At 30.4% G+C, this 15,347-nt stretch overlaps 1 protein-coding gene across 1 annotated transcript; it reads left to right on the top strand.

The window, feature by feature from the left end:
• The first annotated feature begins 1,838 nt into the window (after positions 1-1,838).
• Positions 1,839-14,253, top strand: LOC111618782 (zinc finger protein 184-like). Its single transcript, XM_023360351.1, has 4 exons — positions 1,839-1,886; positions 3,200-3,884; positions 6,679-6,838; positions 13,262-14,253. Exons 2-4 carry the CDS (start codon positions 3,306-3,308, stop codon positions 13,594-13,596), a joined length of 1,074 nt encoding a protein of 357 aa, XP_023216119.1. The 5' UTR covers positions 1,839-1,886; positions 3,200-3,305; the 3' UTR covers positions 13,597-14,253.
• The last annotated feature ends 1,094 nt before the right edge of the window (positions 14,254-15,347 follow it).

Genomic DNA, 15,347 nt, shown 5'->3' with positions numbered 1-15,347 from the left:
GAACATTTAAACATAAAGAAAGAAAGAAATAAAATAAACAATAATTTGGGTCGTATAATCCACCAATCCTGGAGCACCATTCTAGATGAAGATTATAAAAAGGCATAGTCTCTCTACCATAATACTGTTGAATTGTGAAAATTTGAACCTTGATGTGAGTCCTTTTGGTTTTCATATGTAATGTTTTAGTTTTTAATAATTTACAACCTTTATTTATTATATTCTAATTTATTTATACAGTGAAATGTTTAAATCATTAATTAATTATACAAAGAGAAAAATACATTTATACTCGGGTTTGGAATATGTATTTACAGTGGGTTTTTTAAAATTATTTTTATGGCTATGTAAAAAATTTTAACTTATACAATAACTTATCTTGTTTTATTATTGTTACTTTTTAGTTTGTGGTAGTAGTACTTCTGATGAGGGGCATGATAGCACGAAACACTTGTAATATGTGTACAGAAACTACTACTACAGGTGATATAATAAAGAAACTTTGTTCTTTCCTGAACTAACTCTCATTGCTGTGTCAATCTTTAAACATCAGCTTATGTCCTATTAATAAATTTCAAGTAGACAATTAAAAATAATAATAGCAATAACTTGACTTTTTGGACTGCAATTCGAAAAATTTGTATACTTATCAGTCCTACCCGTCGTCCGCCTATTGTCTGCCCTTTCTCGAGAACGGAGTCAGATAGATGAAAATCGAGACCTGGTCCAGAAACCTTAGGGACAGGAGGTCAGATTACCTATATACACATTTCCGGTTAATACCGGAAGTCACGTTATTTCAAGTAAAAAATTTTCGCCTCATTGTTTTCAAATTGCACCCCCCAATCATAATGAAATACTAAGAAAAACTTTTCTGGTAGATTGAGAGGCTTTGATAAGTGAGATTCCTGATCAAAAACGGTGTAACCAGCATTAGAAAATTTTCAAGAAAAAAGAGGAATTTGTTTTTCAATTTACCAGCATTTTAATATGTCACGTTTTATTAATGTGGTGGAGGGTAATTGACTTTTTCGTGCAATGATAGCTACAGTTTTGGAGGTTTAACCACCAGATTCAGAGGTTTATTTCTGTCAAGAAGTCAGTTTTAAAGTGAGTTATATTCAGAGACAACTTTACAGGTTTCTTTGTTCGTGCGATGTATTCTTCTAACGCCGCAACTAGGTGGCGGGGATTGATCTGTTTCGTCGGCGCATTAATCGCCCGTAGTGTGCTATTATTGTTTAATTGTTCCTCCAGGGCGGTGCTCAGGTCTCTGCGAGCTATTTCGTATTTCGGGCTAAATACGACGGCCGCAACCTCTCTAATAAGAGGGCGTTTTTTAGCAAGAATATACGGATTTGGCCAGGCTCACAATAAATCATCTGGATGATGAACCCAACATATCCAGACCACCCCCGAAAACTTCTTGGGATTCTTTAACTCGAATTTCATTCCGAGTCCCTACAGCGGTAGGCTTATACCTTAACTGCTCGGCCAACCGGCCGTTACCATATAATGGCTAGTTCGTCATCCTCATTAATATAATGCTTACAGTTTGCAAAATTTACTTATGTAGAATGGCAAATTTCGACAAAAAATAAAATTTTGTAGCCATATTCACGGATTATCCGGTATATGATATGAATTTGTTACATTTTTTTAAATTTTATTTTTGGTTTGTAATTTTAACATGTAAGATATAAATATTGTCTAAGTAAATGTAAAATTTAAAATAAGTAAACTAAGAATTAAATCTAATTTAAAAATACTTTAATTCAAAATTACAATTATAAATTAAGCAATTTAATAAATTAGGTGGCGCTGTTCTCAGGAATAATTCCGCCAATGTTATTGTACTGAAACATGTGCTAATATTGGAAGCACGTGTACGTTGTTTATTTCCGTATTATGATTCTTTATGTTAAACTATTGTGTAATATTGCATTTTACAGTTTTGTTCATTCTTAATGGGATAAAATAATGCCGTCACATAGAACTATATGATAAAATTCGTGATAGTAACAATAATAATACAGTCGACCCCCCTATAAGATATAGATACGTTCCATTCTTTAGGAATCCGATTTCTTAAGAATCCTTCCAATCACAACCCGACACGTGTCAAGTTTACGGACTACGGCTGTTTGAAAGGTTTTCTTCCATAAAATTAATCGATTCTAGACTAATCCGACTCAACATTTCCAAAATACGTATATTTTTTCGTAGTTTTATAGGAATCGTAATTATAGGGACCGTAATTATAGGGGGGTCGACTGTATATATTTAACATGAAAAAAGGTAATTAAAAACGTCAACTAAGTTAGATAGAAACCAATTTTTAAAATCAATTTGAAATTCAGATGATATGATGATATTTAGGAAATTTCTCAGGTTTGCTTTATAACAATTGAAGTTGTAAAAGGTTCAGTTCTGAATAGAATCTTATAAAGATATAATTCAAACAATTAGAAATCATTAGAACAATTACTGTTATCTATAAAAGCATCCAGAAGAACTTGTGCATTTGTGCCAATTTTAATTTTCTCATTTGTGCCAATTTCTCAATTTTTTCATTTCTCATTTGTGCTCAATTTTTTCATTTCTCATTTGTGCCAATTTTAATTTTCTAAAGAAAATTAAAATTGGCACAAATGCAGTTCTGAATAAAGTGGTTAGAATTTTATCAAGCCTAGATTGTGCCCACAGGAGTAAAATAGTCAAAAGAACCACATGTTGTGTGACCCTTTGCTAGATATCATTCTATCTCAAATTTTGAAGACCATCAAAAATGGGTAAAATTTAAATGAGAAATATCCAGAACTATTTCTCAGAACAATGCTAAATGCAAATATTTTTCCACTTTACTAAAGATCGCTAAAAGCTCATAAAATACAAGAAACACTACCATATCAATTACTATCGTATCTATTGTATGTTTAACAAGCAGCTTGATCAGATAGCATAATTTTGGATGGGCTATACTTGCAAGAGTTACATGTAGACCATCAGTTTCTTTTTTACTTCTACAAGCATGGTCTATAGTTCTGATAAGGTTTCAACTGCCTTGTTCAGAGCTGAATTTATGTCTTATGATTTATGCAAAGTATGGAAGGAAACTTGCAAATAATTTCTAATATAATGCATGATTTTGTGATATTTTTAATATATTAGATATTTATTTCTTTTATTTTTAATTTAGGTTTTCATGATAAAGAATTCATCTGATTGTAATCATAAAAAGGAAAAGAAGCAGACTGGAGTGATATTAGTAATATCAAACAGTGATTTAATGTTAATGGTGATTCATGCAAATGTATGATGATAATATAAAACATAAACTAGTTTTCAGAATGAATCACAAATCTGATTTTAATATGAAGTACAAGTCTGATTTTAGTGTGAAAAATGAACCAGATATTCATATAAAGCAAGAAATAAATTCTGATGTAAAGCAAGAAATCAATTTTCATGTGAAGCAGGAATCTAAATTTAATATAATGGAAGAGCTTAAATATATAAAACAAGAATCAAAATATAACATAAAGAAAGAATGTATATTTGATATTAAACAAGAATCAAAAAACATAAAGAATGAGTGTAAATTTGGTATTAAACAAGAACCGAATTTTAATTTGAATCAACAAGAATCAAAGTATAACATAAAGAAAGAATGTAAATTTAGTATTAAACAAGAATTAAAATATAACATAAAGAAAGAGTGTAAATTTGGTATTAAACAAGAACCAAATTTTAATTTGAAGCAGGAACGTGATTTCAGTTTGAAGCAGGAGTCAAATGATAACATAAAACAGAGATTAAAATTACAAGTTCACAGTACAAATAATGTTATTTGTGCAGAAACATGTCTAGAACAGTGTAGTTATGTAAGTAAAATTTATGGAATCAACCAATATTTTCTTTCAGTATATTCTTTTCATCTATGTTTAAAGCAAAATGATTACTGGATTGTTTCAGGACATATGAATCCTAAAACTTCAGTTTTTACATGTTTATATTGGCAATGTAGTTTACTTATAAGGCATAGACTTAACAATACCATGAATTTGCTATATTTGGTCACTGCATTGCTATGCATCTTAAAAAATACTTGAAAATTTTGAAGATCTTGAATTACAGAGTTGAATTTATAACATTTGAAACTCTGCACCACATTGCCAAATCTGCTCTTTGCAAATAAACTCTTTGATCATTCTTTATAATTACAGTTTAAACTGTTTTTCTTGAAGATAAATATTTTTAGAAAACAGCATTTTATATCAGGACAAATGTAACTAAATAAGACAAGAGAGCTTCCTTACAGTTTCTTTTCATGCAATACAAAACACTTCAGTTTTCTAAAATGTTTTTACTCTGAGAAAAGCAGTTTGAATTGGATTTATATTTTAATCTAGTGTCTTAACAGGTATATTATTTATATGTATGTTTTATTTAAATAAATAGTAAACAGCTTTAATTTTCAGGCATTTATTCTTCACTGGTGCTTTCAAACAAACAAACAAACTATTGTAGATTTGTTAATTTGTTTGAAAGAATACAGTATATATATATATATATTTAAAATCATACTTAGAATTAGAATTTATTCATTAAACTTGCAAATTGAGCCTGAAAAGATTGAAAGTACTGTCCTAAGTCCATAGGATAGAAGGCAGATTATCTGTACTTAAAAATCAATTTGAAAGCAGATACAGCATATGCGATGTGGGTTTAATTATTTTAATTAATTAATGAAACCCTTTCACTTCATTACTGTTATTTCTATAATTGTTCTGTATCTGAACTAAATAAACGACTTCCAAGAACTTAACACTGCGTTGAATAATAACAACCCACGAAAAACCTTTTTTTACGAGTGTTATGTCACTATTAAATTCCACAAGAACCTCCACCGAGGTCTGCTTCAGGTGGTGACTGGCCATGTTTCGACCCAACCGTCGAAACGATGTTGCCAACAATGTAAATAAATAAACGTGCGCGTCGGGTTTCACCCCTCCGACCGCCATTGCTCGAACTCCTTGAATAAATACTTCCACGCCTGTGCAAGTGTTTCCCCATCCCTGTAGTTGATGCAGTTGCCCCCCATGATAGCTTTGTAAATCTCCCAGGTCTCCAGGTGACGGATGTGATCAGCGCGGAACACGGGTCTGATAAGTTTGGTGTTCCAGAAGTCCGCCCTTATTTCAGGGTCGGTGACATAGGTCGATAAGGCAGTGGTGTGTCTTTTATGCTTAATATCAGGTCAGGTCGAAACACGGCCAGTCACCACCTGAAGCAGACCTCGGTGGAGGTTGAAAGTACTTGTGGAATTTAATAGTGACATAACACTCGTAAAAAAAGGTTTTTTGTGGGTTGTTATTAATCTGAATAAATTGTCTGACAAACTTCTGCCAACCATTCTGAAAGCCTTTTCATTCATAAAAAATTGAAAAATCAACTAATAAATACAGGTTTTTACAAATCATTATATCTTACATAACATTGAGCAACTTGGGATTGCATTACTTTTTTTAATTGTAAGTAAATAAACAACAGTGTATCAAATATGACACATACAGCGTTTCATAAAAAATTTTTCAGGACAGGTAGAGAAAGTGTTTATGACCAGATACCACTGCCATCTTTCAAGCTATGATTATTAAAAGGGTAACCAAAACAACACATTCATCTTCACAAAAATATGCTCAATATTTAAAATTTTATAATTCATTTATCATACCATAATTTTAGTTTGTTTTATTAATTATTTTATTAGTTTATAAAATTTTTCTGTTTAATATTCATTTAATATTTATTTTTTCAATTATCTGCCCCAAGGGTACAAATAGCAGGGTTATTGAGATCTTGTATGTGGCCTGGAGTAGAGTGGGCCCCTTTTGCTATTTTTTTAAACAAATGAATGTATAGAATGTTATAAATAAAACAAATACAAATATAAGATTAGTAAAAACACTAATTTAGAGAGATATCATTGGTTTTTCGAGGCCTAGAAAAATTTTCCAGTTCTCTCTTGATAGCCTTGACTAAATGGGCTATTTTTCATACCCATCATGAGTTCAGTCAAGCCCACGATAGGATGACAGATGGTGAAAGACAAGGCTTCATACATCCCGGATAGATTGGCCATGAAAATTTCCCGAGGTTTTGACTGCTTGGATTTGTTTCCTGGTCTCTGAGTGGTGAATTTTGATTTCTAGAGATCACTAATTTGATTTAATTTTATAACCAGATCTCTTTCCTTTATCCTTCCTTCTTTAATTTCATGAACTTGGTTCCAGCCAGAATTGTTGGGCTATGGATGAGATAGGACATCCAGACATCTTATCCTATCCCATAACACCAGTCAGAGATGTCATCTCTATGTCGAGGTATCATTGTCACCAGTCAGATGATCTTTTTCATCTCTGACTGGTGTAGGCTTGTTCTTGGAATTGCTCACTACTTTAGTGAATTGATAAGAACGAGTATGTTATATGAAGGCTAACTGTTGCCCCTAACGTCCCATTATGCATGTAAGTACATAAATCAAAGATTCATATTAGAATTTAGATAATTTAAAAATTTATTATTAAAATTGTAATTGTGATTTTTCTGTATAAATTTTTAACAATATTTACATTTGTTGAATTTAATTATGGTAATTTTTTTTCTATATTATAGTTTACAGATAATAGTTTTTCAAACAATATCAATTGTACCAATGACAAGACTATGAAGTACAATTCTATTGAATTGACTCACTCTGAATTATCCAAAGAATTAAAACAAATTGAATCACAATGTTCTTCAGAATCTAATATTAAAATAAAAAATGATAAAGGTAAAATGTCCAAAATATTTCATAATCCTTAATAACACAGGTTCAAATCTCAATCTTATTATTATTATTATTATTTCTTTCTAAAAAATTTTTAAAATAAGTATCTTTAATATAAAAATATTAAAATTTTATTATAATAAATAATTTCAATTAAAAAAAATGTTTAATACATATTACATGTCATTTTAATTATAATAATACAAAATAATTAATAAGTATATTAATAATAACAGTTATAAATGGCTATTATAGAAATTAAAACATTTAGATTGTTTTATTTGTTACTTTTACATATATTTTTTATTACATACAAAAACTGAATGATAATTATCATAGAAATATGGGAAACAATACATTTTTTGGCATCTAGCACAACAAATAAACGACGAACGCTTACAAGAGCAATGTTCTTTCAGAAGATCAGTTGGAAAACAAACTTCACTCACATTCATGAATATTTCTCTGCCTTCAGCAAGTTTAGCGGTGTACCAAGCATATCTAATCATTTTATCAAAAATTGGCAATGACAATTGATGATGAACTATTGATTCTATTTTAATACAGTCTTTAATACAGATTTTGTTGAACTAAATAAGCAGAATTTTGAAAATTTTTTATTAGATTTTATACTTGTCTATAAAAATAGACGTCACAAGGTTGAACGAGAGCAGTACACTTTGGAGGAATCGTTTTAATCGCACAAGTAGGTAATTCATTGTCATCCAGGAAAATTTTATCATATAATTCAAGTTTTGTTTGTCCTCCCTAAGAGTCAATAAGTAGAAGAAACTGTTCTTTTCCCCATGTAAGGTTTTAAACAGTTTTGAAGGAACTCAATGTTTAATTTTCTTGTAAGCTTTCCGGACTTTGATGATGATGATATATTTTTGTGCGTATTCTTCCACCGTTTTCTGCACTCTTTGACCAAATTTACTGGTTGATTCTTGAAGACATACAAATACTTGTTTTCCAGATAAGGTGAGTGCATATTGTGCCATATATGAATGTGTCACTTTATTCATATCATGTCATTTAACAAATACAGTTTTGCTACCTTTTTCTGCAAGAGTCCTATTAAAAGTAGATTGGTACTGTCACCCTAAAAATGACAATAGCATGAGTTATATAAAATGGGTAAGTGTACAATTAAAATTGAGCATAATTTTAAGTTTTGTTATATCAACATACCTGTCTGGTCAGTATCAATGACGAAGTTTTTGTTAAATGTAAGTATTAATTGTAATGCTTATAAATGTAAAAAAAATAATNTATAAATCCTAAAAAAAACGGTTCAGTTGAAAATTAACAGTTATACACTATTAAAGTAATAAAATAAATATGTTAAGTGTAAGTGCAAAAAGCTTTTTAATTAAAAAGTAATTACTACAAAGAAGCTGCAATTAAGAGTAGGAGGCGAGAAACGGGTGTCTCTAACATTAAAAAAACTGAATCACTAGATTGCGTGCGATGATTGTACAGTACATTTGCAACTTCGCCACGCCTGAACCATTGAACCATTACACCTTTTTGAAATATAAAAATTCGTAAAATTCATATATTTTCATGTATTAAAGGGAAGTAGAATACGTAACAGTGCAGCTGCCGTTGAGTATATATTGATGATTTCTAATTAATTTAAGAGTCAATACTTGTTTAACTGTTATTTCAATATTTAAAACTGGAAATTATTCCTCATATTTTAGTAATTTGGGATTTTTATATATACAACATGTTTATTATTTATTATAAATTATACATATTTAGTCTTAGGAGAAGAGTAAAAGTCTGATTTATATTAAAATCCGTGCAGTTTTAAATTGGAATTTCAGGGGTGGCCACAATGCCAAGTTTTGCTATACGTGACAATATAAAAATAGTAAATTATCATATACTAGAATGTAGATTCTATGCAAACTTTTTAAGAGTACGTAAAATTAAATCCGCATGTAAAGCTGTACTGATCAAATGCAATTAAATTAAAATGCATTCTACAAATAAAGATATTTAAACACAAGTTACATTCCTAAAGTCACTTTATTCATTGGATATGTAATTTATACATTCGAAGTTATTCGTTTTTATAAGAATTAAATAAATCAGTTGTTCCTAAACTTTTTCGATTCCCATTACCCTTACTAAAATCAGGTTTTCCTAAAGCGCCCCGTGTCAAATTCTAACAAGTAAAATTTGCAAAATAGTGAAATCGCCAATAATTAAAAAGTTAAGACGTTAAATAAAATATAAATAAAACATGTATATAAAATAACGAAAAAATGTAATTGAATAAATTTAATTAATTATAATTAATGGGAAGGATAATAAGCCTATTAATTAATCACCGCGCATTTTCTCAAATCTTGGAATCAAACTGGACACAGCCACTCTCGTTTTGTATATGTAGTTATGTGCTCAAAACAAAACTCTATAATGTGTTTTAAATTCAAAGCAAACCTGTATCGAATGTACAGGTTTGCTTTGAATTTAATAACATCACTCACCCAATACACAAACCTCTCTGAAAAAATTCAGAATTTTTGACAAAAATAAAGGAATTATTAAGGTTTTAAGATGGTGGACTATTCTGCCCCATCTACATACAACTTATACAAACAGAAGAAACCCCGAAATTTTTTTGCATTTCTCAACATTTCAAGGTCCCTGAGTCCAAAAATATAAAAACCTTGGGGGCTAATTTTGACCGATTATCATACTTTCCCACTGTTGTGTAAAACAGCCGTGAAAGTAATAATACGATATTTGTTATCTAGTACTCTCTCTTTATACAAAATATCGAGTAACCAAAAGGCATACGATAGTTTAAATGCACAGGATATACACCATATATCGCGGCATACTACGAAATCCCTGATTATTCATCAGTTTTCTTGAATATTTAAAATAATCGCACTAAGTTTTGTTAACGTTTTAAGGGATAAGGTGGAGGAAGATCTGCCGTTGGGATGCCGATCGGGAGGGTTTTCTATGAGAAACTGTCCCCTGTGTAGGTGTTATACACGTCAAGAAAACCTGGAAAACTCAGATCCTGAACCCACGATCAACTATGAGTGTTCAGTGTCCTTATCCACTCCACTTCTGGTGGATAAAATCACTTAATTTTGCTTAAAATACAAATTGCTTTTATTTGTTATTTTCTATTATTGCTCATTTTTTTGCTTTCAAAATATTCAGAACGAAAAATGGATGTTTGTTTAGTAGATTTTTCCAATATTACTTGGATCGACGTAACAACAAGAAGATCAACTGAACAAATACNGATAATGGAAATATTTCAATGGTAATGACAAAGATTATTGTTTTAATCTTTCATCCTATTCAAATTCCTTTTAATGGTTGCCTATATTAATTAATCTTTTATTGATTAAACTGGAAGCTAGCTCGATGTGCTCAAACTTCATATAGTCAGTACTATCTTTATATAGTTGCTATCAAAATAAGATTTTCAGTTTTCCTCTAATTTTTAACATTGTATGAAAAAATTAAACATTAATTTTTCATTGTTAACTTCATCAATTATTTTCCATTTGGTACCACAGTCCAAACAAAGAAATTATTTAATGAAAGCAACACTAAATTTAAATTACAAATAGTTATTTTTAAATGTTAACTAAATTATATATTATAAATTGTATACTGTAATTAACAAATATTAGACTATACAATGAAGAATCTTCTTTGTTCTGTTTATACCTCTGAAAAATAACAGTGTTACAGAAGAGTCAATCTTTTATTGGAGGCTGCTTCGTTTACTGCATTATGCAAAACATTAATTTCTGTTCAAACTGTTATTTTTCTGATGTGTGATCAAGGACAAAGAAAACTCTTCATTGTATAGTCTAATATTTGTTAATTTTTATAATTATATGTCCTGACAATTTTTATTGTAAACTGTGTGTTTAATCATTCAAACTATATGCATATTTAACTGTGATTATAACAAGAGTGACAGATTTGGTTACTGATCATTCTAACTGACAATGAAATCCTTGTGTATTGTAAGCATTTCATTTACTATGTGGCCATGCATCCACACAATTTTCACAGATTCCTCATTTCTAACCACTTATAATTCAAATATTATTTTTATGTTTTCCATTTCTTTCTGTCACTTTTACTCGATTTGCACATTACTCAGACAATAAATGATTTGATATCAATTAATCCATTAACTGCTACTTAATTCTTTGATACTTGCTAATATCAAATCTCCAATTTCTAATTGCCTATGAAGTTTCTTATATACCAAAAGAAATCAGTTATAAATGAAGTGCAAAAATATATTAGCTTGTAATGCCTTCAAAACAGTACGTCACTGTTTAATGCTTGTTGTAATATTTAAAATTACATAAACTGTTTGTTTTTTTATTAAGGTTAAGGCTCCGTCTCTGATTACTTTCTTCTGTCTAATATTTATGGTTCACATTGCTTTGTGAAAAGCACAAAAGTGCGACATGAATTGGTATACCTTGGCACATGGAAGTAATAAGCAACTCACATTCATGTAATGTAATCTGCTGTAAACATTATATAGGTAAAAGCTTCTTGCCTCTGAAATATTAATTTAATAATTATCTCAATTAACCAGTTTATAGAGATATGAGGCTTATTAAACTGTAATGGAGCCAAGTACTGTAATCAAGATCATATTGAGAAAAGACTTTTATTAGTGGAATGCATTTCAGTTCTCAATACTCTCTTCGTTCACAACTATATGAATATAGATAGCTGCATATAGATGTTACTGTAACCTGTTACTATTATGTTAAACATTGCTGGTATTTGTATTCATATAGTTGGGACTGAAAAGAGTATTGAGAACAGAAATGCATTCCACTAATAAAATTCTTTTCTCAATGTGATCTTGATTACTTGGCTCCATTACAGTTTAATTAATTAATAAGCCTCATATTTCTACCAACTGGTTAATTGAGATAATTATTAAATTGCTGTAAACATATTTACAGCACAAAAATGTAAGCAGCAGTTTCATGATAGATATCACTGAACATTTTCAATGAGCAAAAAGCTTGATCTGTTGGCATTTGAACAAGGGATGATTGTCAGTCAGACTCTAGCCATTCTTGAAAATCCAAATATACTTGCTATGTCAACAACACCAGAAGTACATGAAAACTGGAAGAAACATTTTTTACAAGATAAAGAATTGCATTCCTTGTTTTGCTCTGTGTGCTCCCAAAGATGGGCCACTTTAGCTGACTGCAAATTTCAAGGCAGGTGCCCAGAAATCTGTCAGAAAGGAAACCATTCAATGTTCCATTCAATGGGAGTCAAAGACTTATGCATATCCCCTTGTTGAGTGATGTCCACTGAAAGAAGTCTTGCCTAGATGAAGCAACACTATTACTGGACACTTGAAGATTGGCAAAAGGTCACTTGGTTTGACAAGATTCATTGTCAATTGTTTTGGGCCAAAGGACATATGTGTTTTGTGTCAACTGCATGAAGCTGTGAACCCATCCTACCAAACAATGACCACACAAGCAGGAGAAAGGTCAGTAATGGTGTGGTATGTCTTTAGCTTGTGTTTACTGGGCCCATTGGTGCATTTGAAAGGCACTCATAATGGTGAAAGAAGAAACATCCTTGATGACCATTTATACTCATTCATATCAATTATCTATCCTGCTAGAGATGGTTTATTTCAACATGAAAATGCACCTCTGCATCAGTCTTGGCCCAGGAATGACTGCAGAAACATTTCACAGAGTTTTGTAACTTCAGTGTCCCTGTTGACTCCCATATTTGAACCCTGTATAGCAAACTCCTTGGTCACTGCATCCTCTACCAACTACCCTTGTTGAATTGTGGGACACCATCCAGTGTGCATGACTTGAAATACCTTCAAATCACTTTCAACACCTTATGGATTTCATGTCACACCATACAGAAATGGTTATTTGGTCAAGAGAGTGGTCACATATGCTTTAGTTAGGTATACCAATTCATCTAGCACTTCAATATACCGGTATATTATTACAATTATTTTATCTACAGGTTAAAAAATTTTAATAAAAAATAAATGACAGTAGACCAAAATTTAACAACAAACATCTTCAAAAATAGGTAGATGATTTTTAAAATTAGTTGTTTGGATGCCATTTTGTTTTATAAGCATCCAAGATGACACCTCATAAGGTATAAAATATTTTGTTTTTTTCAAGATTTTATGTTTTCTGGCATACATGACATATTTGACTTTACTACCATTTTATATTTTTATAAGAAATTAGCTTCTACTGGCTTCTACTGAAAAATTTCCTTCAGTGAGTGAATGAGACCAACACAGCTTCCTACAAGATTATTAATTCTATTGCAATGTTTATATATTATTTTTAACTAGTCTCTAAAAATTATTAGTTTCAGAAAATTAAATTATACTTTCAGGGTATGAAATCTGCAGAAACATAGGAAAAGATGTACATTCTGCTAGTAATAAATTTAAAACAGGAGAAGAGAAAGCTTTCACCTGTAATGGCTGCAAAGTGCAATTTCCATCATTGCAAAAGTTACAGATTTACATTTGTAGGCATACAGAAAATAGCTACTACTTTTGTGATACTTGCAAGAAATCTTTAATGAAGAAAAAAGTATTAAAAACAAATTTTAGAATGCCTTCATCTAAATTTCAATGTGACATCTGTAAGAGGATTTATTCAAAGAAACTATTTTATATGAGTCATATGTTAATACATAAGAAAGATAAACCTTTCGATCTGTAATATCTGTAAAAAGAACTTTTTTCTAGCACCAGTTACTTTACAGACATTTCCAGCTCAGTTTAACCAGTTTATAGTACTAAAATCGACAAAATAATGTTAGAATGGTATAATGATGAAATATTTTCATGCATGTATGTCTCCAAATATCCATTATGTAGACAATGCTGGCTCTACTCTTTTCCGAACTCTGTGCAAGAAATTTTGGTGCATCCAAAACTCAATAATCAATATTCAAGGTTAATTCAGCTTCTATCTGGAATTTCAGTAAGGGCAATAGAGATGATTTGTTTCATATTTTAGGTATTCCCCTCCATATACTGACAATTCAGCAGTGGCTCCTCACTTCCAGTGCTCTCTTAAAAGGACCAAACAGCTGATAATTGCATGGTGACACATCTGGACTGTTGGCAGGTGAATCATTACTTCCCAATCAAGTCAATGATCACCTCCACCATGTGAATAACAATACTTCAATGCCAGCCAAAATACTTCTATTTTTCAGGTATCGCAACATTGTCAAAATAATGGGAGAAGTGTCATCATCTGGAAAGGAAGTAACTATAGAAATAAACATAAATTGCTGTTATTGAAATTATGGTAAGATGACTACCCTTGTTTAAATTTTGCACCTGATGTTGAGATTTCAAGTGCTGAGAATTCACGTTATTGTAAAATTTATAACTGTAATATAAATGTAAAAAAAATTTTTCTTTAAATAATTAAATGAATAAAATATTTTGTATTTGGATTTTTGATATAAGTAGTCTGATTTTGTAGAAGTTTAAAACATGCATTATCCAAAAGCCCCGAAATGGCAGCTTGAAAAGTCCATGGTCTGAACTAGAATACTTAGATTATCAGACTAGTGACACACAAGTCATCGTCGCCATGTTCTGGCAACTGTCATTACGTGGCCTATGGGTTTACATTAAGAAATGACGATTATTTCAGTTAATAAAGCATTTTATTTGTTTTTTTTTATTCAAGAATATGACGGATGGATGAATCTTAAAGGCTCGATAAGTTTTAAATCTCTAGCATTAGTATTTTTAAATAAAAAATTAATTTTGTTTACTTATTAGAAAAACTTCTAGATCAAAATTCCACATGTTATTTTAAAGCAAATGTAAGAAATCAGTCAGTAGTTCATGAAATAGATATTTGAGATATTCAGCTTGTCAAAACTACTACTGGATTTACTAATTTGACAGGATTTAATGTTGGAATATACAATGTATGCATACTTATGCAACATGCAAAGGTAAAGCTGGGTGTTGGCCTGACCTAACTCATCTCCTCTCTCTTGGAGTGTGAAAACTTTTGAGGGTTTTATTATTAATACTCTTTTTGTATTTTTATTTAACGTCCCATCTTTATACTGTAAAATCTATCCATTTTTTTTCTTTAAATAAAATAAAAGTTACAGTAATTTATTCTTACATTTGCTGAAGTAAAGTTGTGTTTCTTTTCTTTGTGTTATTTTGTTATTTCACTACATAAACTTTTTAACATCAAGGCTATTATATTGAAGTACTTTAATATAATAATCAACCAAATAAAAATGATCATATTTGTATCCATATTGCATTATTGTACGATAAAAAGTAATTTAATAAAATTTTTTAAAAGCTTTCTATACAGGGTGTATCAGAATGACATTTTATAAATTTGGGGGATTGTAGGGGATGAAATTTTGAATGTTTTGATATAAGGAACCCATAACCGGAAATGTGATATAAAGTTTCTACAGC

Source organism: Centruroides sculpturatus, unplaced genomic scaffold (genome assembly GCF_000671375.1).
Source record: "Centruroides sculpturatus isolate CEXI.00-Female unplaced genomic scaffold, Cexi_2.0 scaffold13, whole genome shotgun sequence".
In the NCBI taxonomy this organism is placed as follows: Eukaryota; Metazoa; Arthropoda; class Arachnida; order Scorpiones; family Buthidae; genus Centruroides; species Centruroides sculpturatus.
This window is presented reverse-complemented; position numbering and strand designations above follow the sequence as displayed.